Genomic DNA, 25,694 nt, shown 5'->3' with positions numbered 1-25,694 from the left:
GGGTCAAAGGTAGCCTGGTTAACAGACTGAAGGCTAGTTTAACCAGGCTAGGTCCAAGCTATTTCTGGGTCTTCCAACCCAAAACATATTGTGTATTACTGATCAATGTTTATTTTCTGATTCATCCCCCTTTTGTTTCATCATCTATACTGTACTGTAACATCTACAGTATTCACACAGTAACATTCACAGCCTTTTCATTTCCTTTGGTTGCCATAACACATCCATGTTTTCCAGAGGTATTGACCAGTAGGCAGGCCTCTACCGTATGTGTAACATAGTATCCCACTATACAATACAGAATGTTTTATGTGGACATTAAATCCCCACAGACCCTATATTATACACAGGAGTATTCTCACATCCACACATGGGAACTCAAACGTCCCTGTACTCCATCATGCTGTAAAGACCAGGCGTTCAGATCAGAGAACGCATAGCAGCACTATAGCACTTCAATCAGACTCCAGTCAGGCCAGAGTAATGGAAACAGAGTCCGAATGAGGTCAGTATCTACTGTAAAGTGTCATGACATCAAACTGAGGTATAGAGGTTTTCATCTATTAGTTGTACTGGCCTGTTACAGGGGGATTCACAAAGAGCACAGAATCACAGTGTAATAATGTGGAATGGGCTCAATAGTGGAAATATAATTATGTCCAATGCTGCTATTTGATTCACATAACATTACATGAACTAAGGGCTCTAGGCACTGCCCAGTATTTAGAGGGAAAATATGGGTGCTTTTTAATAAATACATTTTGAATATGTCCTGTCAACTAGCTATACTGTATGTTGTATATTTCCTTATTACATCAATACTCTGAGAAGACTGGCTGCTGTCTAGGGTTGGCACCTGGCCATGCAGAAGTATTTGTTTGGGTGAGTTTTTTCAGATGCTTGATATTGTCAATTGCTGTGAAACGTTATAATTAAAAAATGACCCCGCCTCTTTCATTGTTAACAATTGCAATGCATATCGACGTGGTTTGTGGGGCATTGGTTTCCACTGCAGTGCTGAATGGTGTAAATAGGACGACACTGCAGGTCTCCTGTATCTAACGGTGTGGCTCCAAGACTCCATTCAAATCAGATCTAGAACACTGCTCCTGCCTATACGTCATGAAGAGTGAATAAACAACAAACAACGAATAACAAAGATATCACCAATAGGCCTATGTTGCCATACAAAACCGTAGGCCTAGTTCAAATCTGGGATTAGAGAGTAGGCTATAGCAGGCTGGTGCGGTTACTGCAGTTATCCGCCAGAGCAGCCCCCGCACCGTTTCAGCACCATGCATGGTGGACCTGAACAATGGGCATAGCCCGCAGCCCCGGAGCGCTCACAAGTTGACCAACAAAAATACTAACGGGCTTTTTATTACGCATTTTTATGAGACAAATAAACACTTAAAGGTGTGATGTTTAAAACAAAATTAAGTTAAACGAGATGGTAGCAAAAAAAGCAGACAAATGGACATGCCGACTAAGCCTTTCTCTCCTAAGGGTGAGGCTGATGTGCAAACCTTGTTCCTTCTCAAAGGTAAAATACAGTAGTATTCTTATCAAGTTAACAAACAAGCTTCTCATTTTTAACTAGGCTAAAGCACAAACAATTTAACACATGCCTTTCCTAAATGCGCAACAACTCGGATTAGAAGCCACATTCAGTGATTCCGAGAACATCAAACTTTTTAAAATCTAAACTAAATCAAGTGTGTTGAAAGTGCAATTAATTTAAATGTAATTAAAACATAATTAACCATGCTTTGCATTTAAATTGAATAAATTAAATATGGTATTTTCCTTACCTGTTCGTGGCAAATGAACCGTATAAATAAATCCCTTGCGCACTGTGCCTTGAGCCCTAGTGACAATGCAAAGAGATGTCGGTCTCTCTGACCCCTCCCACCGCGTTCAAATGCCGTAATTACATCAGTAGTGGCGCATTCATTTGTATGCAACCAACGGTTGCAGGTTCTCGCTCCCACACACGCACGCATGCGCACCAACGCACACACACAGACACACACACACACACACACACAGGTGGGGATCTACATATAAGAGGATGGATGGGCTTCTGTGAGTAGCTGCATTGCATTGCTCTGCTTACAGGGAGGGGTGCGGCACTGGTTGAGTGAGTGAGTGAGAGAGATGTGGAGGGCAGAGAGGAGATGGGGGTGGGGAGGAGAGAGGATATCAGGAGAAAGAGCGAGGGAAAGAGAGGAACTGGATTTATCAAGGAAGCATATGCTCCCGTCTTCCCCCATGGGATCCCAGCCACACCATGTCTGGTGCCCGTGCCAAAACGGGCACTGTAGGATTTGGGGGAATGTGGGGGTTGGAGCAGATTGACTCTCCCTCTCCTTAAACAGAAAACATGTGTACCCATGCCAGCTGGCCACAGGCATATTCCCTGACAGCAGCATACTAGCACCACTGAAACACCAGCTTTATCATGTAAAAACAACACAAGACATCCAACTCAACCTAAATCAAGCTATATACGTTAGGTGCGCATCCCAAATGAAAGGGCTCTGGTCAAAAGTAGTGCACTACATATAGAGAATAGGGTGCAAATTGGGATGCTTACCCAGTACATGTATGGGTTTCAGTTTGGGACTGGGTCAATGGGAGCCAGAAATTACACCTGCCTGTGTTGAGCCAAAGCAGTTTGCAACTCAAGTGTTCAGAGAGGCAGCTGGATTTAATACTACGCCTGGGTAAATAGGTTTAGCCAAGCACAACCGTTGTAGATTTCAGATAGAAATACATGATGTAGAACAGAGTGATATGTAGAATAAGGAAGCTCTTCAGCTCTATTCATTACATTTCTCAACATTTGACTACTGAATGTGGCCCCTGCCCAATGGTGTTTCATGAATGTGGATTTATTTTTTGTTCTACATCCTAACACAGCACCTGGGACAAGAGCTTTTAATAGATGTGCCCATAGCCCTCCACTAAACTTTAATACTGAAGGAAACAGGATGATTATCAAAACCATACAGATAGGAATTGATAAAAATGAAAGGAATGGAATCAAAGCTAATGAAAATACTCCTAGTAGACAGACACATCACTGTTGAGATGGAATAAAACCCAGGTTTAATTGGTTCACAAGACTTACTGCCATCTTGTGGTTAAAATAATACATAGCATTGTGCAGAAGACTTAACCTTAGTTGTTGAGGCTGCCGTTCTCATCCTCCTGAGCTGTCACCAGGGCATCAATCTCAGGCTCACACATCTTCTCACGTACAACAGACACACACCAAAAACCGGGCTTATAATGCATTAGGACCGCATCACGATGCATTATTCCTGTATGTCTTCGTCCACTGCAATAGAACACCCAACATCGTCATGAAACTGACAGAACACAATAGATCCAAATTGGAAGAGGGATCACCAAAATTGTATAACTTTAATAAACAAGCAATATTATTACATTACAAAATGTCAAAAAAGGTGGCGTTTAAAATGTTCAACAATACTGCAATGTTCTAATTCCCAGCTTGTTGAGGTGTTAAGTCAGCCCCCCGCACCTCTCCGATTCAGAGGGGTTAAATGCAGAAGACACATTTCAGTTGAATGCATTCAGTTGTACAACTGACTAGGTCTCCCCCTTCCCCCTTTAATGCTGACCATTAATAGTTATCAGGAGAAGAATGCAAGGGCACTTCCGGTTTGGAGCTAGGAACAAATGATGGATAAAATGCTGTTCATTCAAACTAAAACATTCTAACGTACAGGACTATACCATTTAGTTTTCCACCCCCATAAACACAGCAGGAAAGACAGTCGGACACAAACACAAAGGTGGTATTACAAAAATATACAACTTAACTCTGTGCATTTATTTGATCATGGTTTCAAACCTTTTTAGATTTCAAGTGTGAAAGGATGGACGGATTTAATAACATATTGTTGACTTTGTAGAAGCCAAGAGGAAAGGGATAAACAACCCTACATCTAGATTGTTAAAAACACATTCCCAGCAATATTAGAAAATAAATGACAAAACCTGAATATCTATTATTTCACTCCATGCTTATTCAAAGAGGAGTGAATCCTAAGTTCCACTTAAGTAAAATGTTTCTCTCAGTCATGCATTGATCTCTATGGGAGAATAAGTAAAAATTTGACTTAAGTGGAAGTTGAGATTTGTCCCAGAAATACCACTAGCCTACCTTCAGTGAACATGACAATCACTTAAAAAGGCACGGACAACCAGCTCAGTAGCTAACCCAGTCAAAACTGCTGTTGGTGTTAAGAGACTTATGTTAACCACTTCCCAGTTCTCCTCCATGGTGATGTCACTGGGACGTCTCCCTCACTTCTGGCTGACGATACTGCGGGCGATCAGCTCCTTCATGATCTCATTGGTTCCTCCATAGATGGGCTGGACACGGGAATCCACAAACGCCCTGATGGGGAGAGAGAGGGTTTTCATGTGCACTGACAGCATAGAACTAAAGAGAATAACATGTTATATTTCCATGAGACACACATCACCGTCACTCACTTGGCGATGGGGTAGTCCCACATGTAGCCCCAGCCTCCGTGGAGCTGCAGACACCGGGTGGCCACAGAGTTCTGGAGGTCAGACGCCCTGATAAACAACAACAAAAAGTCAAGTCAGACCATATAGGGGGTGTCCCAATTCTCTACCCTTCTCCCTGAAGGGTGCACTTCAACACTTCATGGGTTTAAAAGCATTGTCTGGAAAGACATCACCAGCATTACTCTTATACCAATCCACTCCCTTTAAATCCAATCCATGGGTGGATGTGCAAGTGCACTTTACAGATCAAACATCCTGACAGTTCTGGACTGGAGTAGCAGACATCTGGTGAAGGAAGGTTTAGTATTTGGTTGCGTTCTCACCAGTACTTGGCCATAGAGGCTGTTTGAGAGTCCAGGCGTTTCTCTGTGTGAAGCTGGAGACAGGTGTCTAAAAAGGAGCGGCCCACACAGATCTCAGTCTTCAGCTCTGCCAGCTTGTGCTGCACAGTCTGCACCATGAGACAGGGGGATGGAGTTAGTGGATCACTTCAATATACTACAATACAACTATTCATCCATCTGATCAAACAGAAATGTGTTCTATGGAGATAGTTTGAGGTTAAGTGCCTCGCTCAAGGGCAAAACAGTAGGAGGTACGGGGTCTGACACCAACAGCCCTCTAGTTGCTAGTTCAGTCCCCACTTTGACTCAGCTTCTCTAACATAGGTTACCTACCACCCCAATAGCACTAGTGTTCACTACAGCGAAAACATACCTGTTACTACAGCAGAAATACGAGTCAAAGATAATGCTATCCAACCTGAAGGTGTGCGATGGTCTTGCCGAAAGCCTTCCTCTGAGTCACATAGTTCCTGGTCTCCTCAAACATGAACTCACTGCTGGCGATGGCCATGTCTGCAATCAGCAGGCGTTCCTGGAAGAACAAGAGGTGAAGAGCATTAATAATGATGTGGTCTGTAGCTACTAGATATAGTCATACCTTTGTGACAATCGAGTACATAGGAATAGGTTAGGGGCCAATTCCCTTCAACTCAGTCATTTCTCTTTAAATAAATACAATCGGTATTGCAATTTCAGTTTACTTCCTGAATTGAAATGTACCTGACCCCAACCCTGGTATATCATCATGCAAGTGTAATTCCTCTCTGAAAGGTGTACCTGTGGCAGCTCGTTCATCAGGTAGTAGAAGCCCTTGTTGGCCTGTCCCAGCAGGGCAGAAGCAGGGAGACGCACGTCCTCAAAGAACAGCTCAGCCGTGTCCTGGGGACAGAGAGACAACGGTTAATATATATCGAAGGTAATGGCTGTTCTATAAAATGGGCTGACATGACAGTTGACTAGTTCTCGTCATCTGAACCCACTTCTCGTCATCTGAACCCACTTCTCGTCATCTGAACCCACTTCTCAAGGGACGTCAATATCAAACCGACTGTTTGAAGCGATGAGTTTTTTTTTCTCATTTGACCAGACCTGGATTCAATAGTGTTTGTTTTCTTTCAAATACTTTAGCTGCCTTCGATTGAGCTTTAACTACACAATGAAACCAAAGGAATAGTAAAAAAAACAAAAGCAACCCATCTCTCTGGTTCTACATACAGGCTCAATCAAACTGAAAGGATGTGAAAAGGAAATCAAAAGTATTTGAACCCAGCCAGGTGGTCAAAATGGCCCCTTAACGAGAGGGGGTTAAAAAAATGTGCACTTGAGATTTCTGACTGTACCTGTGCCATCAGGCCAATCTTCTCCAGCTTCTTGCCCGCCTGGAAGCCCGGCATTCCTTTCTCCACCAGGAAGAGGCTGATCCCGTGGGCCGCTGTTTTCGCCTCGCGGTTCGTTACGGTCACCACGATCACCATGTCGGCCATACAGCCGTTGGTGATGAACACCTGTGGGTGAAAGGACAACGGTCAATGACATGGGTCATGTTCAGTTGGGAGAAAACATTTTGAAACGGAGGTACTACCCAAATTTGTCAAACGTTTTGCTACGGTGTGCCCTACTGAACACAACCCTAGTCTGGTTAAACCACATCCACCCTGAACGCACCTTGTTGCCGTTGAGGATCCAGTCATCGCCGTCCTTCTTAGCGTACGTCCTGACACCTTGGAGGTCACTGGGTTGAACGGAGAGAAGAGAGGGTCTTTAGGATGAACTGCTATTGGCTAGACAGAGGAAGAAGTTAGAGAACACGTAATGAAAACAAGCAGAATGACCCCAAATTGACCTTACCATCGTCAAATTCTCATGCTGAAAGTATAGCCTATTAAACGAACAAATTTCACACCATCGTGCTGACCCAAACCGTACTGTGCCTGCTTGGATATCTTATTTTCACATCATGCTTTCCAGTAGGGTAACCAGACCAGAGCAGTACAGCTCAGCTTGGCCCAGTAGTGTTAAAAGTCCTCACCTGCCAGCTCCCGGCTCCGTCATGGCGATAGCCCCGATGCAGGTACCAGCAGCCATCTGGGGTATGAAGCGATCAATCTGTTCCTTGGAGCCATAGTTACTGATGTAGGGCATGCAGATCTCAGAGTGGAGGGCAAAGCCTGGGCCAGAGCAGTTAGAGTACATCCTAGAGGACAAAGAGAGACAGGGTGAGGAGAGGGGTGTAACGTCCTGATATCCCCTTCTGACTTTCCCTCAGTACAACACAAAGCCTGTTGACAGAATAGCATTTTGATGTTATCAGTAGGCATCTAAGTTAAGTCAGTTGTTTGACATATAATCACAACTGTTACATTCTGCTATACGCCCATGGTCATAGCAATAGGGCTTGGGGAAATACTAGCCAATCAACCCACACCTGGGCCTGTATTCATATAGCGTCTCCGAGTATGAGTGCTGAGCTAGGATCAGTTTAGATCATAATTAATGTGATTATATGGACAGTGGGGAGCTGATCCCTGGTCAGGACAAGATACTCACTGCTCCTCCCACATCACAGCTGCAGACAGCAGATCACCTCCGATCCCCCCGTGCTCCTCTGGAGTGAGGATGCCCAACAGACCCTGCTCCCCAGCCTTCTGCCACAGCTCCCTGCTCACCATACCTGCCTTCTCCCACCTGGAGGGGGGGGGGGGAGACAGAGACCATACCTTAAGTCAGCAGAGTCATCACAACATAATCACATCATGAAAACCATTCAGTTCACTGAAGCAAAAAAAGCTTGATCATCAGCATCCTGTTTATTAGGTCACACAATAGAACAACCACTTCAAAACATTCTGCAATGGAAAACGAGTGTTCAACTGGTTCCTCCCGCTTTCAGTCAATTTCCTACCGTTTGGTACTTAATGAACAGGACCCTGGTGGGAAACACTAGGCCTCTATAGAGATGGTTACAGACAGTCAATACATACTCCTTGTGGTAGGGCACCACCTCCTCTGTCCAGAAACGTCGGACACTCTCCCTGAACATGTCATGATCCTCGTTGAAGATTCTGCGGGTGCCGATGTCCATCAGAGTCTTGGCGCTGGACGTCTCCGGCCGATTGGACGGGGGAACTTTCCCTTCCTGGGGCTGGCTGTGCTGCATTCTGGGAAATGGAGGCACAGGCACTTATAAATAAACTACATGTTGGTCTAATGAGCATAACAAGGCGGTTGTAAGGCCTAACGTGTCCTACAAAGTCCACCTTTAATCTTTAGGTGTGGTATACTGAACCACTTGTGTGTTTGCTAAGAAAGTTAGAAACTGACTTCTGAGATCAGTGTAGTCAGTAGTGGAATTTGACTAGCCCCCCATGGCGGGCTGAGTAACCTAGAAGGACATTACTAATGCCATTAGGTTAAAGCAACCAAACCAAGGAGCAAACAAAACAACCAGTCAATCAATCAGGAGAGTCAGGTTCACGAATAGGAAGTATGCAGTGATGTATCTTCAGATTAAAAACCACATTATCTGGTGTTAAAACCTTTAGCTAGCAGTGTTGGATAGCTGAGTTACAAACTCAAACCCACTAGTTACCTCATATGTGAAGGAACACGTTAGGTAGGCTTTAAAGGCCATTTCTGGGAAAGTGTGCCAAAGGTGACTGTGTCCCAGTTTAGCATTAGCGGGTCAACAGACAATGTTGAACACTATAAGAAGCTATATTTTGTTGCTGACTACATATGACAAGGCTGTCTTAACTAAAATATTTATGTTTAAAATAAATAACTTATTTCCTGCTCAATGACAGTAAATTAACGTGAATGATAAGCATATCTACAGACATCGTTTCTCCAGTAAAAATTAGCATGCAAATCTACCACACGCACCTGGCATTTGCAGAAGAAAGTACCTGTCCACCTCGACATACATGTTTCACACCAGAATAACACGCTTTGACAGCTTTTGACAACATTTTCCTCCGTAACGTTACCGCTTTTACGCAACTGACACAATAAAATTGAATGCGTATCTTCTCTAGTATTTCAAGCGTAGGCTACGGTCTCATTTGTTGAAGTTATTGCCATCTACTGGGCGGAGGTAAGGCCTGCAGAATGAACGTATTACATCAGATTTGACACATTCCAAACATAATGGATGATATACAGTGCATTCGGAAAGTATTCAGACCCCTTCACGTGTTCCACATTTTGTTACGTTACAGCCTTAATGATGAAATTAGAATTTTCCCTCATCAATCTACACACAATACCCCATAATGACAAAGCAAAAACAGGGTTTTAGAAATGATCATGTATTAAACATTTTAAACGAAATGCCTTATATTTATAAGTATTCAGACCCTTTGCTATGAGACTCAACATTGAGCTCAGGTGCATCCTGTTTCCATTGATCATCCTTCAGATGTTTCTACAACTTGATTGGAGTCCATCGGTGGTAAATTCAATTGATTGGACATGTTTTGGAAAGGCACACACCTGTCTATGTAAGATCCCACAGTTGACAGTGCATGTCAGCACAAAAACCAAGCCATGAGGTCAAAGGAATTGTTCGTAGAGCGCTGACACAGGATTGTGTCGAGGCACAGATCTGGGGAAGGGTACCAAAACATTTCTGCAGCATTGACGGTCCTCAAAAACACAGTGGCCTTCATCATTATTAAATGGAAGACGTTTGGAACCACCAAGACTCTTCCTAGAGCTGGCCACCCGGCCAAACTGAGCAATCGGGGGAGAAGTGCCTTGGTCAGGGAGGTGACCAAGAACCCAATAGTCACTCTGACAGAGCTCCAGAAATCCTCTGTGGAGATGGGAGAAACTTCCAGAAGGACAACCATCTCTTGGGCATTCCACCAATCAGGCTGTTATGGTAGAGTGGCCAGACGGAAGCCACTCCTCAGTAAAAGGCACATGACAACCCACTTGGACTATGCCAAAATGCACCTAAAGGACTCTCAGACCATGAGAAACAAGATTCTCTGGGCTGATGAAACCAAGATTGTACTCTTTGGCCTGAATGACAAGCATCACGCCTGGAGCAAACTTGGCACCATCCCTACAGTGAATTATGGTGGCGGCAGCATCATGCTATGGGGATTTTTCAGCAGCATGGAGTGGGAGACTAGTCAGGATCGAGGGAAAGATGAACAGAGCAAAGTACAGAGAGATCCTTGATGAAAACCTGCTCCAGAGCGCTAAGGACCTCAGACTGGGGCAAAGGTTCACCTTCCAACTGGATAATGACCCGAAGCACACAGCCAAATCAAAGCAGGAGTGGACAAGTCTCTGAATGCCCATGAGTGGCCCAGCCAGAACCCGGGACTTGAACCCAATCAAACATTTCTGGAGACCTGAAAATATCTGTGCAGCAACGTTCCTCATCCAACCTGACAGCGCTTGAGAGGATCTGCAGAGAAGAATGGGAGAAACTCCTCAAATACAGGTGTGCAAAGCTTGTAGTGTCATAACCAATAAGACTCAAGGCTGTAATCACTGCCAAAGGTGCTTCAACAAAGTACTGAGTAAAGGGTCTGAATACTTATGTAAATGTGATCATTTCTAAAAATAAAATAAAAAACGTTTTTGCTTTGTCATTATGGGGTATTGTGTGTAGATTGAGGGGAAAAAAACTATTTAATACATTTTAGAATAAAGTAACAAAATGTGGAAAAAGGGTCTGAATACTTCCAAATGCACTTATTTAGGCTTCAACAATAATCCAGTGAGATTTAATTCAACATTTAAATGTGTTGTTTTATTCAAAAGCCAGTATGTTTTGTGTTAAATTGGATTTTAGAGTCGATTTTCACGGAAATCAAATCGAATTTGTCAGTTGTAGACCATAAAATGCCTCCTTACAAGTCCTTAACCAACAATGCAGTTTCAAGAAAAAGAGGTAAGAAAATATTTACTAAATAAAAGTTTAAAAATAAATACATTCTAAACACAATAAACTAACTAATGAGGCTATATTCAGGGGGTACCGGTTATTGAGGTAATATATACATGTAGGTAGGGGTAAAGTGACTACGCATAGATAATAAACAGCGAGTATCAGCAGCATAAAAAGGGGAGGGTTCAATGCAAATAGTCTGGGTAGTAATTTGACTAACTGTTTAGGAGTCTTATGGTTTGGGGGTAGAAACAGTTAAGGAGTCTTTTGGACCTAGACTTGGCGCTCCGGTACCGCTTACCGTGTGGTAGCAGAGTGAACAGTCTATGACTAAGGTGGCTCATACTTCATACTCCGGGTAATCCAGAGATTGTGAACTAGCTGTTTGAATTGGTCATTTCATTCAACAGCAAGTATGTACCAAGAGAAAACATAATGTTTTACAGAGGATTTCAGAGTGGGCTAACATACATTTTCTGCAGTACAAAAGTGCTTTATGATATAGTCACTGTTGATATATTACTTGATGACACTTCAATAACCATACGTGGATAAATGTCACGGCTCATATGCTAAGTGGGATCCTTGAGATGACCCTAGAGTTCGTCAGAGTTCGATGTCCCAAGGAACCCACTTAGTATTGACCGACATGGATGTTGCATTGGTTTCATCCAGGTTTGTTTGACAGTGATTGATTGCAAACGTATTCATTCATTCCATCCACCACATAAGACTTCTGGTCATATTATCTCATAAATCCATAATAAATCAACTAACTTATCTTCATTGGACCCAATGCATCATTGATAGGTATTCTGACAACGGATCAAGTTTCTGAAAATGTGTCAAACAGTTGATGGAAGAAAAGTTATTTTGTAATGTCTTATTCTGTCTTCCTCTTTGATCCCACTAACTTACTGTTGCAACATGTTACTGTAGAGATTCAGCTGTGCCTTCTTTCAGGTGAGGTGAGTTGTTCACATTACGTAAATATAGATTTTGTGTGTGTGTGTATATATATATACAGTGCCTTGCGAAAGTATTCGGCCCCCTTGAACTTTGCGACCTTTTGCCACATTTCAGGCTTCAAACATAAAGATATAAAACTGTATTGTTTTGTGAAGAATCAACAACAAGTGGGACACAATCATGAAGTGGAACGACATTTATTGGATATTTCAAACTTTTTTAACAAATCAAAAACTGAAAAATTGGGCGTGCAAAATTATTCAGCCCCCTTAAGTTAATACTTTGTAGCGCCACCTTTTGCTGCGATTACAGCTGTAAGTCGCTTGGGGTATGTCTCTATCAGTTTTGCACATCGAGAGACTGACATTTTTTCCCATTCCTCCTTGCAAAACAGCTCGAGCTCAGTGAGGTTGGATGGAGAGCATTTGTGAACAGCAGTTTTCAGTTCTTTCCACAGATTCTCGATTGGATTCAGGTCTGTTTCGAGGCCAGGTTGGGGAACGGAGAGTGAAGGAAGCAATACCGTTACATAAATAAACACACACCCATTCACAGAAAATCAGAGAGAATATCTATAATTTAAATCGGAGGTTCCCATAGTAATGTGTAACAGTATAATTTTAAACCGTTCCCTCGCCCATACCCGGGCGCGAACCAGGGACCTTCTGCACACATCAACAACTGACACCTACGAAGCATCGTTACCCATCGCGCCACAAAAGCCGCGACCCTTGCAGAGCAAGGGGAACAACTACTTCAAGGTCTCAGAGCACGTGACGTCACTGATTGAAACGCTATTTAGCGCACACTGCTAACTAGCCGTTTCACATCCGTTACAAATGCAGGCAGACCAAACAAAGTTGGCACTTACAGTACGACAGCAGCAGCAACCATATATTTACGGATCTACATCCCATGCAATAATGAAGAAATTCACGTTAAGGAACAGATTGTACAATAAATAACAGATTGTACAATAAATCTGGACTACTGGTTCAAAATCCCAGCCTTTAAAATCCTCACTTGCGCCTACATTATTTATAATAATGGGCATTCCCCTTATTTTTTCCAGAACTGTTGCAGTGGCTTAAACAGAAGGATGGAATGAACGCTGCTAAGAATTGAAATAGCAGTGTCGAAAACATCATTACACACTTCCACGTTGACTTTCCTTCAGTGCTTTGCATGTGCCAACATAGATGATAAACAGTCCTTGCTATCTGGAATCCTTGGGATGTCCCTACCCCATTGAAGTTGGAATTGAAAATGGTTAAGGTTAGGGTTAGGTTTGTTAAACACACGTTTGGCTAACCTTACCTTACCTTATCAATCCAGTATGACTATTTCGGTTAAACTTCGGAACTGATCGGGAAAAATGTGCATTAGGTCGCGACATAACCATAACAGTATTGATTACCAGGCAACATGAAGCCAAAAGATACGTGAAAGAGCTTCAGATATAGAAGCACCCGATTAGTCACTAATCACCCCATTAAAAGGTGGAAAAATCCACATTCACCATATGAATGGTGTGATTGGTAAGATGTTTCCACCTTTTAATGGTGTGATTGGTAAGATGTTTCCACCTTTTAATGGTGTGATTGATAAGATGTTTCCACCTTTTAATGATGTGATTGGTAAGATGTTTCCACCTTTTAATGGTGTGATTGATAAGATGTTTCCACCTTTTAATGATGTGATTGGTAAGATGTTTCCACCTTTTAATGGTGTGATTGATAAGATGTTTCCACCTTTTAATGATGTGATTGGTAAGATGTTTCCACCTTTTAATGGGGTGGTTATAGTCTAATCGGGTGCACCCGCAGTCACCCGCTATTGCCAAGGACACAGTAACCTAGATAACGTCAGTTAGGTTAAACCAGGCCAAGAATGAAATAAAACAACCATTCAATCGATCAGGATAGTCAGTTTCATGAATAGGGAGTATGTATGCAGTGTTGTATAGCTGAGTTATTATGGACTCAAACCCCCTAGCAAGCTAGCTAACTAACTAAGCGTAAATAGGTATTTCTGGTTGTATCCCAAGGTGACTGTGTCCCAGTTTCGCATTAGCGGGTCAACAGACAATGTTGAACAATATAACTAACTAGCTATATTTTGCTTGCTGATTAAGTTACATGACAACATTGTAAAACTAAAATATGTTTATGCATCATTTTGATGAATTCAACACTATTCTCCATAGAAACAATAAACAACTTATGTACTGCTCATTGAGTACTGCTCAAAACGAACGGATCTGGCACTTGCAGTAGAGAGTATCTGTCAACCCCGACATATATTTTTCACACTAGTTAAACACGTGTTGACAGCTTTTGAGAACATTTTCCCGTGTAACACTTTCACCCAACCGACACAACAAAAGTGAATGTGTTTCTTCAAGAGTAGGCTACAACCTCATCTGTTGAATGTGCTGCCATCTACTGGGCGGAGGTAAGGCCTGAATGAGCCTACGACATATTTTCTCTGCCTACCCATTACATATGTGATATATCCTAGGGTAGTATGGGATTTGGCCTTCAATAATCCAATAAGATTAACAAAACGTTTTGTTATATTATTCAAAACCCAATATGTTTTGGGTTACATTGAAAAGTCTACATTTCAGGGTATTTAAAAAAATATTTAACCTTTATTTAACTAGGCAAGTCAGTTAAGAACAGATTCTTATCCCCCATCAGTGTGGGATTTGCTATTCTCTAATCCAGTGAGATTGTGAACTAACCTTTTGAATGGGTCATTTCATTCAACAGCAAGTATGTACCAAGACAGAATATGTTTTACAGAGGGCTAACATATATTCTGCAGTGCAAAAAGGCTTTATGATATAACCACTCGACATGTTGTTTGGTGATACTTTAATACCCATGGATGGATACATGGCACGGCTGTATGGGACTAGTCAAACATGGTAGATGCTAAGTGAGATCCTTGGGTTTCTGAAGATGTGTCAAACAGTCGATGGAAGAAAAGTTATTTGTAACGTCTTCAACCTTCCTATTTTGATCCCATTAAAGGCCCATTGCAGTCAAAAACGTGACTTTCCTGTATTATATATTTCCACACTGAGGTTGGTATAATACTGTGAAATTGTGAAAATTATGATAATGCCCTTTTAGAGTAAGAGCTGTTTAGATAAGAATGCCTTAAGTTTCAGCCTGTTTTGGTGGGATGGAGTTTAGTTAATAAACCAGTAACAGAGTTCCAAAACTCTCTGACAAAAAATCCTAGTTTTCAGCCCCCCCCCCCCATTGAAAACCATAATAAAAACGGTTGCATTGGGCCTTTAACTTACCATTGCAACATGTAACTGTAGATTCAGCAAATAGTGTTCTTTCAGTCAACAGTAGTTCACTTGTTTAATATGTTTATGAAAAAATATGCTATGATATATGATAGTTGTATTTCAGTGAAGGTGTATTTATACACATCTTAATATTCCTGTCTTATCTTTTCATGGAGGACACCTGTAAAATAGTACATCGTCACAAGCTCAAAGAAGAAGACCAACAATCAAGCCAGGTGGGGGATGTACTTTTGGAAAAGTTTATTCTGAAACGACAGAGTGAAAATAAATATAACTGATGGGGGAGGGGCTTGGCGGCCGATCCACAATCTTTTCCAGCCAGCATTGCCGGCAAGATGATGACATGAGGTGGGCGGGGCAGAGGGTACAATCCCCTACTTGATGAGTGGTCACCGTCCCACCCCAAGAGGAGAAACATGCCCCAGGTGGAGGCGAGGCTCGTCATCTGACAGCGGAGAGGTCACTTCCGTAGAGAGGAGTAGTGATGAGTTGAAAAGGGGACGGACGAAAACAGAACAAACACAGAATGGCTTTTCGACATCCCATTATAGTCCTTTTCTTTCCTAGGTTGGTCTTTAGAAAAACAGTCCTGACACCATGGGGTCTGGGAGATGGATAAGCTTTGGTTGCTGCAGCACTATCTTACACAGACAGGACGTGCTTGACGAATGCTGTGGGGAGAACAGAGAGAACGCATAAGTACAGGAGCAAGAGACCTAAATAAAAAAAATCATAAAACATACACATTTATAAAATCATTTCATAAACATCAATTTAAATAAGAGTACAAATATTTGAATGATAGTGTTATTAAAACAGCCTGTGACGTGATCTGTGCAGGATCCTGGGTATTTGCTCTTTAGAGGTTGAACAAGACTTGCCCTCATAGTTGATGCTGCCGTTCTCGTCCTCCTGACCTATAAGGAGGGAATCAATCTCGGCCTCTGACATCTTCTCACCTAAGAGGGACCAACAACGAGCCAGTCAGGAAAACACACACATCCTGAATGCAAAATCAACCCCAACACACCCTACACCCTAAGCACGTGTGTAGATCTGAGACGGTTAGACAGGTGTAAGCAATGTGGCAGTAGTGTCCCTCGGGTGTAGGGTGGCCAGGGGATGTCACCCAGCCAACCCCTAACCCACTGCCCAGTCAGCGCTGTACTGTAACGTGTCTAAACGTATCGACTCCACTCACCCAGTGTGCCCAGCACGATGCGCAGCTCAGCCCCAGACACGGTGCCGTTGCCCTCCTTGTCGAAGACGCGGAGACCCTCAACGTAGTCATCAAGTGTACCCTTCACTATTTTATCGACTTTTTCCATCATGGGCATGAAATCGGCGAAGGCCAGCCTCTTGTTGGCCATATCTGACACGACGAAGGAGAAGAGATTGACGTTAGTCACACACGGTAGGGTGGTCCATCTATAGCCTTCCACTGCTTGTTTTCATACGATCACATCGTACACACCACGTCAATGACAAACAGTGTCTCGCTAGTGACGGTCGTTACCTCATTATTATTTTATATAATCAGTCTTTCAACCAGACAACAAAATTAACATTCATATCGTTACCAGATGTGGGTTCAAAGAGTATTTGTTTATTTCAAATAAGTGGAGTGTTTGATCAAGACCACCTGGAGGGCGGTGGGGTGGGATTTACACTTTTGGGACTATTCCATCCCCGGGGCCACATTTAGTAGGGCAAACGTATGTGGGACTTTGCAATGTCATGACTAGAACAGACATCATTACTTATTCTACAGGAGTAGAGAGGCCTGTTTGGTCGTCATACTACATTTATACCTGAACGTATCATGACGTTCTCACAACGTTCTCTCAACCTATCCCTATAGGAGTAGTGGTGGTCTCACCATCGGGGGATGGTTTTCCCAGGATCGCTGCAACCTCCTTGTTCTGGGGGTTCTGTCCCAGGGCGCGCATGACATCAGCCACCTGGTTGTATCCAATCATGCTGTCACCGACTCTGTCGAAGAGCCCAAAGGCCTCTTTGAAGTCTGGAGGGCGGAGGGAAGAGCAGAAGAGTTACGATGAGTTGGATGAAGACAAGCGGAAAGTACACAAACATACAGTAAGTAACCTGACAACTCTTCACACTCAAAATGTTTCAATAAATCAAAGTTGTAATATTTTAGTTATTGAAAGGGACGAAAAGGAGCTTCGTCGTTATTAGTCATTTTGTTTTGTGAACCAATGACAAAACAGACCAGGTATTTGTTCAATACTTCTAGTAAAACTACACGCAATCAATGACACTGTTCTCGTGAAAGTTCATTCTAAATGCAGCACTGGAGAATGGTGAGAAACGACATGTCTCATGTTGCCGTGCTGCAGATTCCAAGATGGCGACCGCTCGATTCCTCCCTCATTGTTCCCTGAATAATGATCAACTGTAGAGGTGAGGTAGCATGGCAGGCGGGTCCCTATTTCTATGGACTCCACTGTGAATCTCAATTGAAAGTGATCCAACAGATTACTGGCCTTATGTGATTTCTGAACTGCAGCAGCTGCCCCCCTCCCTCACTCCCCCCTACAAGGCCTGCTGGCGTTTGGCATTTAGGACCAGCGACTGACAATCGATACGCCCTAAGAAAGTAACCCATGCCATATACGGGCACGGGCGTGTCCGCCTGCCCGGCTCGGTTTAAACATAAGAATGCTGACTCTGGAGTAATCAACACACGCTAGCATAGGGCCCGCCTGCATTCCTCCAGCACCCAGCCTAGCTGCTCCTCCAGCACCCAGCCTAGCTGCTCCTCCAGCACCCAGCCTAGCTGCTCCTCCAGCACCCAGCCTAGCTGCTCCTCCAGCACCCAGCCTAGCTGCTCCTCCAGCACCCAGCCTAGCTGCTCCTCCAGCACCCAGCCTAGCTGCTGCTCCTCCAGCACCCAGCCTAGCTGCTCCTCCAGCCAATAGCAATTTATCTAGTCTAGAGTATGCAGAAGCAGTGGATTCTTTAGGAAACAGTTTATAATAACTTGTATTACATTATAAATGTTTATAAATGTTTATAATGAAAAAACATTTGTTTATTAATGCTTATTTATGAAAGTTGATCAAGTGTTACCAATTTGTTCTAATAGTGACTTGTCTGATAACACCTATACAATAATTGTATTGTATAAGATGACATACAGGAATTGTATATGGTCTTAAGAACAGTGTGTTAATGATGTGTCCAGTATAGGAGAGTGGGGCCCACCTGCAGCACCCAGCCTAGCTTCTCCTCCAGCCAATGGGGCCCGCCTGCCACTGACTGACGTGATACTTCACTAGGTGCTAAAATGAATAATTGGCCTCAACAGTTCATTTCCAGCTCACCCTTTTCTGACCAGTTACCTACCACTAGTTAGTTCTACACACACACACCAACTACCACTAGTTCTACACACCAACTGCCACTAGTTCTACACACACACACACACACACACACACACACACACACCAGTTCCACACACACACCAACTGCCACTAGTTCTACACACCAACTGCCACTAGTTCTACACACCAACTGCCACTAGTTCTACACACCAACTGCCACTAGTTCTACACACCAACTGCCACTAGTTCTACACACCAACTGCTACTAGTTCTACACACCAACTGCTACTAGCTCTACACACCAACTGCTACTAGTTCTACACACCAACTATCTCTACACAAAACAACAGCCACTCTGAAGGAGTCTTTTAAAAGATCATGTCCTTCAGTGAGGAACAAAGGGTGGAGGGTGGGTCAGGCTCCTGCTGTACGGAGATGCGGCTGGCCACGCGAGCCCTAAGGACCACTGTGCTCTGTCATTCAAGACAAGACAGTGCTGCTCAGAATAGAAGCAGGGACACTAATCTCCTCTGGACAGCTGAACAAGCCCCTGGGTTATTCTGCACTTGTGTTGTCAAGGCCATGGGCTCCAAAACTAGTGGACACAACTTAGGTAATTTCCAGTGACTTATCACACTTTGTTAGGCCCTCACAGACGGGACCTCATGGTGCAGAAACCATGCAGATCATACAATTCTACGTTGAGAGGATAACTAAAGCTAGTCCACAGGGGAACGTATTCTGGGGGCAACTTGACTGAGTGTAATTTTGCCTATTGAACTTGGTGAGTGCTACTTTGTAAAACACAGGGGACAGGCTTTTTCACTGAGCTATCTGTAAAGACAAAGTCCTCACCTAGTCCACATAGTCCTCACCTCACCTAGTCCACAGAGTCCTCACCTAGTCCACAGAGTCCTCACCTCACCTAATCCACATAGTCCTCACCTAGTCCTACACAGTCCTCACCTCACCTAGTCCACATAGTCCTCACCTAGTCCACATAGTCCTCACCTAGTCCACATAGTCCTCACCTAGTACACATAGTCCTCACCTAGTCCACATAGTCCTCACCTAGTCCACATAGTCCTACACAGAGTCCTCACCTCACCTAGTCCTACACAGAGTCCTCACCTAGTCCTCACCTCACCTAGTCCTACACAGAGTCCTCACCTCACCTAGTCCTACACAGAGTCCTCACCTAGTCCTCACCTCACCTAGTCCTACACAGAGTCCTCACCTCACCTAGTCCTACACAGAGTCCTCACCTCACCTAGTCCTACACAGAGTCCTCACCTCACCTAGTCCACATAGTCCTCACCTAGTCCACATAGTCCTCACCACACCTAGTCCACATAGTCCTCACCTAGTCCACATAGTCCTCACCTAGTCCTACACAGAGTCCTCACCTCACCTAGTCCTACACAGAGTCCTCACCTAGTCCACATAGTCCTCACCTCACCTAGTCCTACACAGAGTCCTCACCTCACCTAGTCCTACACAGAGTCCTCACCTCACCTAGTCCTACACAGAGTCCTCACCTCACCTAGTCCTACACATAGTCCTCACCTCAACTAGTCCTACACATAGTCCTCACCTAGTCCACATAGTCCTCACCTCACCTAGTCCTACACAAAGTCCTCACCTAGTCCACACCTCACCTAGTCCTACACAGAGTCCTCACCTCACCTAGTCCTACACATAGTCCTCACCTCACCTAGTCCTACACATAGTCCTCACCTCACCTAGTCCTACACATAGTCCTCACCTCACCTAGTCCTACACAAAGTCCTCACCTAGTCCACACCTCACCTAGTCCTACAGAGTCCTCACCTCACCTAGTCCTACACATAGTCCTCACCTCACCTAGTCCTACACATAGTCCTCACCTCACCTAGTCCTACACATAGTCCTCACCTCACCTAGTCCTACACAAAGTCCTCACCTAGTCCACACCTCACCTAGTCCTACACAGAGTCCTCACCTAGTCCACATAGTCCTCACCTCACCTAGTCCTACACAGAGTCCTCACCTCACCTAGTCCATATAGTCCTCACCTAGTCCTACACAGAGTCCTCACCTCACCTAGTCCTACACATAGTCCTCACCTCACCTAGTCCTACACATAGTCCTCACCTCACCTAGTCCTACACATAGTCCTCACCTCACCTAGTCCTACACAAAGTCCTCACCTAGTCCACACCTCACCTAGTCCTACACAGAGTCCTCACCTAGTCCACATAGTCCTCACCTCACCTAGTCCTACACAGAGTCCTCACCTCACCTAGTCCTACACAGAGTCCTCACCTCACCTAGTCCACACCTCACCTAGTCCTACACAGAGTCCTCACCTCACCTAGTCCTACACAGAGTCCTCACCTCACCTAGTCCTACACAGAGTCCTCACCTAGTCTTACACAGAGTCCTCACCTAGTCCTACACAGAGTCCTCACCTAGTCCTACACAGAGTCCTCACCTAGTCCTACACAGAGTCCTCACCTAGTCCTACACAGAGTCTTCACCTAGTCCTACACACAGTCCTCACCTAGTCTTACACAGTCCTCACCTAGAGAGTAGATAGACAGGACAAAGAGAGGGCCCTAAGAAACTCAACACACTTCACTTACCCTCGATCTGGTCAGCCGAAAAAGCGGAACCGGATGCCTCAGCGGGAGCAGCATCAGCCTATTAAAGATGCACACAGCACAAGACAAGGATGATTCCCTAGGACCTGATCTGGGACCTGTTATAACCAATCCATCACCACCATGCACCACGGGCGTCCTGCCATTCTCAAAGTACCAACACATCGCCAGCACCATGGTGATACAGAGACTAATCTCAAAGTGATGCAGGTGCTCAACAGAATAACATACAAGTACAGGTGTATGGAAGGTCTACATTCTAGATATAGAACAATAAATTAATTAGACACTAGGTGAGAAATTACAGTAGTCAGTGTGACGATGGCTAGATGAAATGCTTTCAATGGTACAAGTACGTAGAGCTGTACAGATTAGCATTAGGGATATATTCCAAGGTTTCTCTGTGGAGCCCAATGAGAAGCTCTACTCTAATACGTCCACCTTGGTTTCTTCCCCAAAAAATGGAGTATGACAGTGGTTTATTTTGTTAAAGAAAGGAACCACCCAAGTCTTGATATCCAATCTCTATACCAAATCACACAGATGCCCTCATGGTAGTTCTGTAGCAACGTCAGGCTTTTAGATAATCCAATAGCCCCAAAGCCACACAAATGTATAGGCACAAAAAAAAAGCATTCAGGCACTGGTAAATCCAAAAGTACACACCATTACGGAGATGAAGGAGTTGACACGGGGCAGAAAGAAATACTAAAGAAGCAGGAGTCCCGAGAGAGAGTGGTCCTGAACCATGCTCAATGTCCCTCTCTTATTTATGATCGGGTGGTGATGTCACGGGGCGGGTCAGATGCCACTTTGGAAGTTCTCTAACTTTCTTAGGGCAATACGGAAAGTGGAGCTGTGGTCCCCTCTTGGAGCGCTGGCAGGCCTTTAGAAGGACGGGGACAGGGCTATATTTAGTCGGCTAAGGAACTGATTCGAGACGCCTTGTCTCGGGTCAGCATTTCCAAACCCCTTTACAAGGGTCGCAAATGATTTTATTGGTTGACATTCTAGCCTGCAGTAGGTGAGTGATAGATGGGCACTGAAATGGGCTAGATTTGCGTGTTCCGGCGCGGATTTTAAAAAATGCGCCGAACCAACAGAACCTACAACTGCAGACAGCTTCTCATGTGATTATTTTTAAACGGTGAGAGTCTTCCTCCTCTTATGGTTGTATAGGGGAGTAGTCAAAACACACAACGAAAAGCAGGGTCCTGTTGGGTCCGCAGCAACAGTACGTCATGAAGCACTACGTTTAACAGGATATTTGTTGGCCGTAATAAGCATAGTGCCCTACAAATCAAGTTAGCCTTTTCCTATTGACGCTGCACACCTATTTGCATTAGGCCATAAACAACTGACACGAATTCGGTGGTAGGCTAATAAGTAGATGTGCGTGGGTTAAAAAAAATCCCCTGGGAAGCCAAGACAGAATTTTTTTTTGCCATATTACAACCTGTGTTGTGACAATTGTGTTGTTTGCTCTATAACCTGTTAGTTCATATGTCTTGACACCGTTATATTTAGGTCTAAAGGCCGAGACAATAAGTCGAATACATTAAACCACACCTCTGTTTCATCACAAAACCGGAGTGCAACTCTGTCCGGTGGAGTCCACAAAGCATATTGAATAGTTAGTTACCTGACATACAGCATGGTCAAGAAAGTTAATGTTTCCCATATTTTCGGACTAATGATTTAGAACCAGGGACAGTTACTGAAAGTCGCAAAGACAACAGGAGCTGCCTTCCACTATTCCAGCATCACCTGTGCTTAGCATAAAACAGTGACAATAAAAGATACCACTAACAATTGTCCAATCAATGTAAGTTAAATATGTGGCTGTCCATGGTTCTGATGTGTGTGTTTGTTCGTGCAAGTAGAAAAAACATGTTGACTCACCCTACTTGTAGAGGTCAATGCCATCCTTCTCTCTTGCACGGTGACGAAACGGTCTATGATTGTCATACAGTACACGCTTTTATTTGTTGTTGTCTTAGGCTACCTGGCTAAAACGCTTGCTCGCTAGAATTAACTTCCTTTCATGGGCAATGTTATCTAGTTAAACATTAGCCTTCTACATCTAGCTACATATTGAAACTTCAATCTTCTTAGTCCAGGGGCACAATGTATTTTATGGTTGAATCAAAATCACTGTAATAATCATTGGCCAGTGCAGAGAACTAAGTAAACCCACAAATCCAAATACCCATCTCCATCCATGGCAAATTTAGGAAAGGGTCCATTTTAGCAAGATGGCCACCTTTTTATCAAGGCTGATTGGCTATTCATACCTTTCTTTTTATCAAGGTAGGCCAAATGATCACTGGCTTCCCTTGTATTCAATGCTACAGTTGGCAAAAGTAAAGGCTTGTTCTTGTTTTCATTATCCAGTTTGTGTGTTGCATGTTTTACCAATACATTATGACAGAGGTGGACGTTAGCCAATCATTTTTGTGTGTGGGTCACTGTAATATGAAATGACCAATAACGAGCAGAAAGACATTTTATTCTTCTGTCTTATTGGTTCAATTGTTCTCTCAGTTGGAGACGCACTCTTTCGTAAAATAAGATGAGCCGGCATGTCAGGAATGTCACCTGACAATCACTACACAAGCTAATAGAACAACCACCCCCTCCCAAGCTCCTTCACCCTGTTCAATCGAAACCAGACACCAGGGGATTGCGGAGTGTGTGTGTGTGGGGGGGTAGCACACATTGTTGCGCAATAGGAATGCACATTTGGACTAAAATAACCAAACAATGTGGGCCTACTATAAGAAACAATTATTCTTATCCTTGAATAAGTTGATCCTACCTATGGTCCAAGATGGAGAGTCATATGCCACTGTACTGTGTCAACAGGCCTAACACCATTAAACACAGGAGAAATACATCATGTCTGGGCTGTCAGAAGTGGACAGGCTACATATCAACCTCTATGATATAGGATGCATGCTGTATGATACCTTATTGAAATGGTGCTTGTGAACGTCGATAACAGCCTGGCAGCGATTCAAAGAAATAGAATAATCTGTGATTGAGATAAAGGTTGTATGAGTCCAGTTTGTGATGACACAGATTATAGCTATACCGTGTGTGTGTGGTGTATAAAAGACTTGGAAAATCAACAGCATGAAGAATGAGTAATGACTCACAACATAATGTTTTGTATTAGAATTCATTAACGCCATGGAAAAGGCTATAGCCTACAGCTGAGTACTGATCTATGGCGTGTGCAACGGCTCGGATGGACACGAATGGGTGGATCTGCACCGAATCCAGATATCCAAAGCAATTTAAAAAGGATAGTTACCTTATTTAATTGGGACTGTGTTGCACTTAAACAGAGTTTACATTGAACCAGTGGCCACTTGTTATTGCCCAATCAGCTGTACTTTTGTCAGAAACCATGTTGGAAATGTTGTGCCTGTGTGGAATCTGCCCCTTATGTCACAGTGGTCAGTAGGTCAGACTATAGAATCCACAGTGTGACTGTCACTGTCCTCGACCCCCAACAAGGTCAAGAACACAGCCATCATTAGTAACATCCCCTGTTAATACCCAGCCACCAAGCACCGCTACATCAATTCATCACCTGTGCTTGATTGAGCATGCCTGTAGCTTAACGGCCCAACAGATTAGTCCCAAATCTGCAAGCTCCGCCCACCTGGCATTCTAGGCAGGCTAAAGCAAACGCTCAATGTAGTTCAAGCCCCGCCCACCTGGCATTCTAGGCAGGCTAAAGCAAACGCTCAATGTAGTTCAAGCCCCGCCCACCTGGCATTCTAGGCAGGCTAAAGCAAACGCTCAATGTATTTCAAGTAGTATTTGAACCCAGGTTTGATTTATCCCGACCTTGTGGTTCCATCCCCATCCCACTGCCAGTGTTTTCCTTCCCCCTCCTGCTGTATGTAATGTGGTGTAGGACACGTCTGGGGGCTTGGAGAGGCCGCGCCCCGGGACACATGAGCACTATTTTTACCCTCGCTCCTGCGGTGTTCAGTTTCTTATCTCCTCCTCCCCCTGTCCCGATCTCAGAGAGGGGGACAGGGAATAGTTCCTCAAGGGGGGGGGGGGCACTGGTTGCTGGGACATTTGCCCCTTCTACCCTGAGCCAAGTTGTCTTGGGTTCAAATACTATTCGAAATCAATTCACACATTAAGCTATGGTTGATTGAGCTTGCCTGGCTCAAGGGCACCAATAGAACAGTCCCAAATGTCAAGCCCAACCATCAAACCCACCCACAGGCTAAAGCAAACAGTCAAATACTATTTAAACCCAGGTTTGAGCCCATGTCAGCCACACATCGTAAAAGAGGGGCAGGGAGCAGGCTTAAAAAAAGAGCTGACGTATTGTGCCCCCTCTCCTTCAGGGTTACAGGAGCCTGATCTGGCATAGAGAGTGTTAGGAGTGGAGTTCCTTAGGGACAGGGTAAATGACTTCAGTAGTCACACAGCTCCACAGTTACAGCCCAATTAGTGTCCTGTTAGAGGCTCATACTGTAACACCCCTTTACATAACCGCACAAGTCAATTGGTCAATACAGCAGGTTACAGAGCAGCTTGTGATGGAGGTGGTTCGGGGAA

The 25,694-nt window shown here is 44.0% G+C and overlaps 3 protein-coding genes across 4 annotated transcripts in view; all 3 read right to left on the bottom strand.

Moving 5' to 3' along the window:
- Positions 1 to 1,946, bottom strand: part of LOC118965239 (microtubule-associated protein 2-like) — a 93,470-nt gene extending 91,524 nt beyond the window's left edge. The window contains exon 1 of the mRNA XM_036982459.1: positions 1,812 to 1,946. The gene's annotated coding sequence lies outside the window, so the exon portion shown is untranslated. The remainder of the gene's footprint in view (positions 1 to 1,811) is intronic.
- Positions 1,947 to 3,392: 1,446 nt separating this feature from the next.
- On the bottom strand, positions 3,393 to 8,983 carry LOC110528748 (long-chain specific acyl-CoA dehydrogenase, mitochondrial). Its single transcript, XM_036982458.1, has 11 exons — positions 8,796 to 8,983; positions 7,895 to 8,071; positions 7,461 to 7,598; positions 6,943 to 7,107; positions 6,579 to 6,645; positions 6,254 to 6,418; positions 5,691 to 5,792; positions 5,332 to 5,445; positions 4,893 to 5,020; positions 4,531 to 4,617; positions 3,393 to 4,432 (listed from the first exon to the last, which is right to left on the bottom strand). The coding sequence occupies exons 1-11, from the start codon at positions 8,879 to 8,881 to the stop codon at positions 4,339 to 4,341; spliced, it is 1,323 nt and encodes a 440-aa protein (XP_036838353.1). The 5' UTR covers positions 8,882 to 8,983; the 3' UTR covers positions 3,393 to 4,338.
- A 6,357-nt stretch (positions 8,984 to 15,340) lies between these two features.
- On the bottom strand, positions 15,341 to 21,820 carry LOC100135948 (myosin light chain 3). Of its 2 annotated transcripts, NM_001124292.1 has the most exon segments (6): positions 15,344 to 15,786; positions 15,997 to 16,074; positions 16,317 to 16,487; positions 16,995 to 17,138; positions 21,087 to 21,144; positions 21,771 to 21,820. In NM_001124292.1, coding segments are annotated over 6 exon segments (483 nt in total). In that variant the 5' UTR covers positions 21,774 to 21,820; the 3' UTR covers positions 15,344 to 15,757.
- Between the last annotated feature and the right edge of the window lie 3,874 nt (positions 21,821 to 25,694).

The sequence above is a fragment of the Oncorhynchus mykiss genome, chromosome 7, assembly GCF_013265735.2.
Source record: "Oncorhynchus mykiss isolate Arlee chromosome 7, USDA_OmykA_1.1, whole genome shotgun sequence".
Lineage (NCBI taxonomy): Eukaryota > Metazoa > Chordata > Actinopteri > Salmoniformes > Salmonidae > Oncorhynchus > Oncorhynchus mykiss.
Note: the sequence above shows the minus strand (reverse complement) of the source record. Positions and strands in the feature narration are given on the sequence as shown.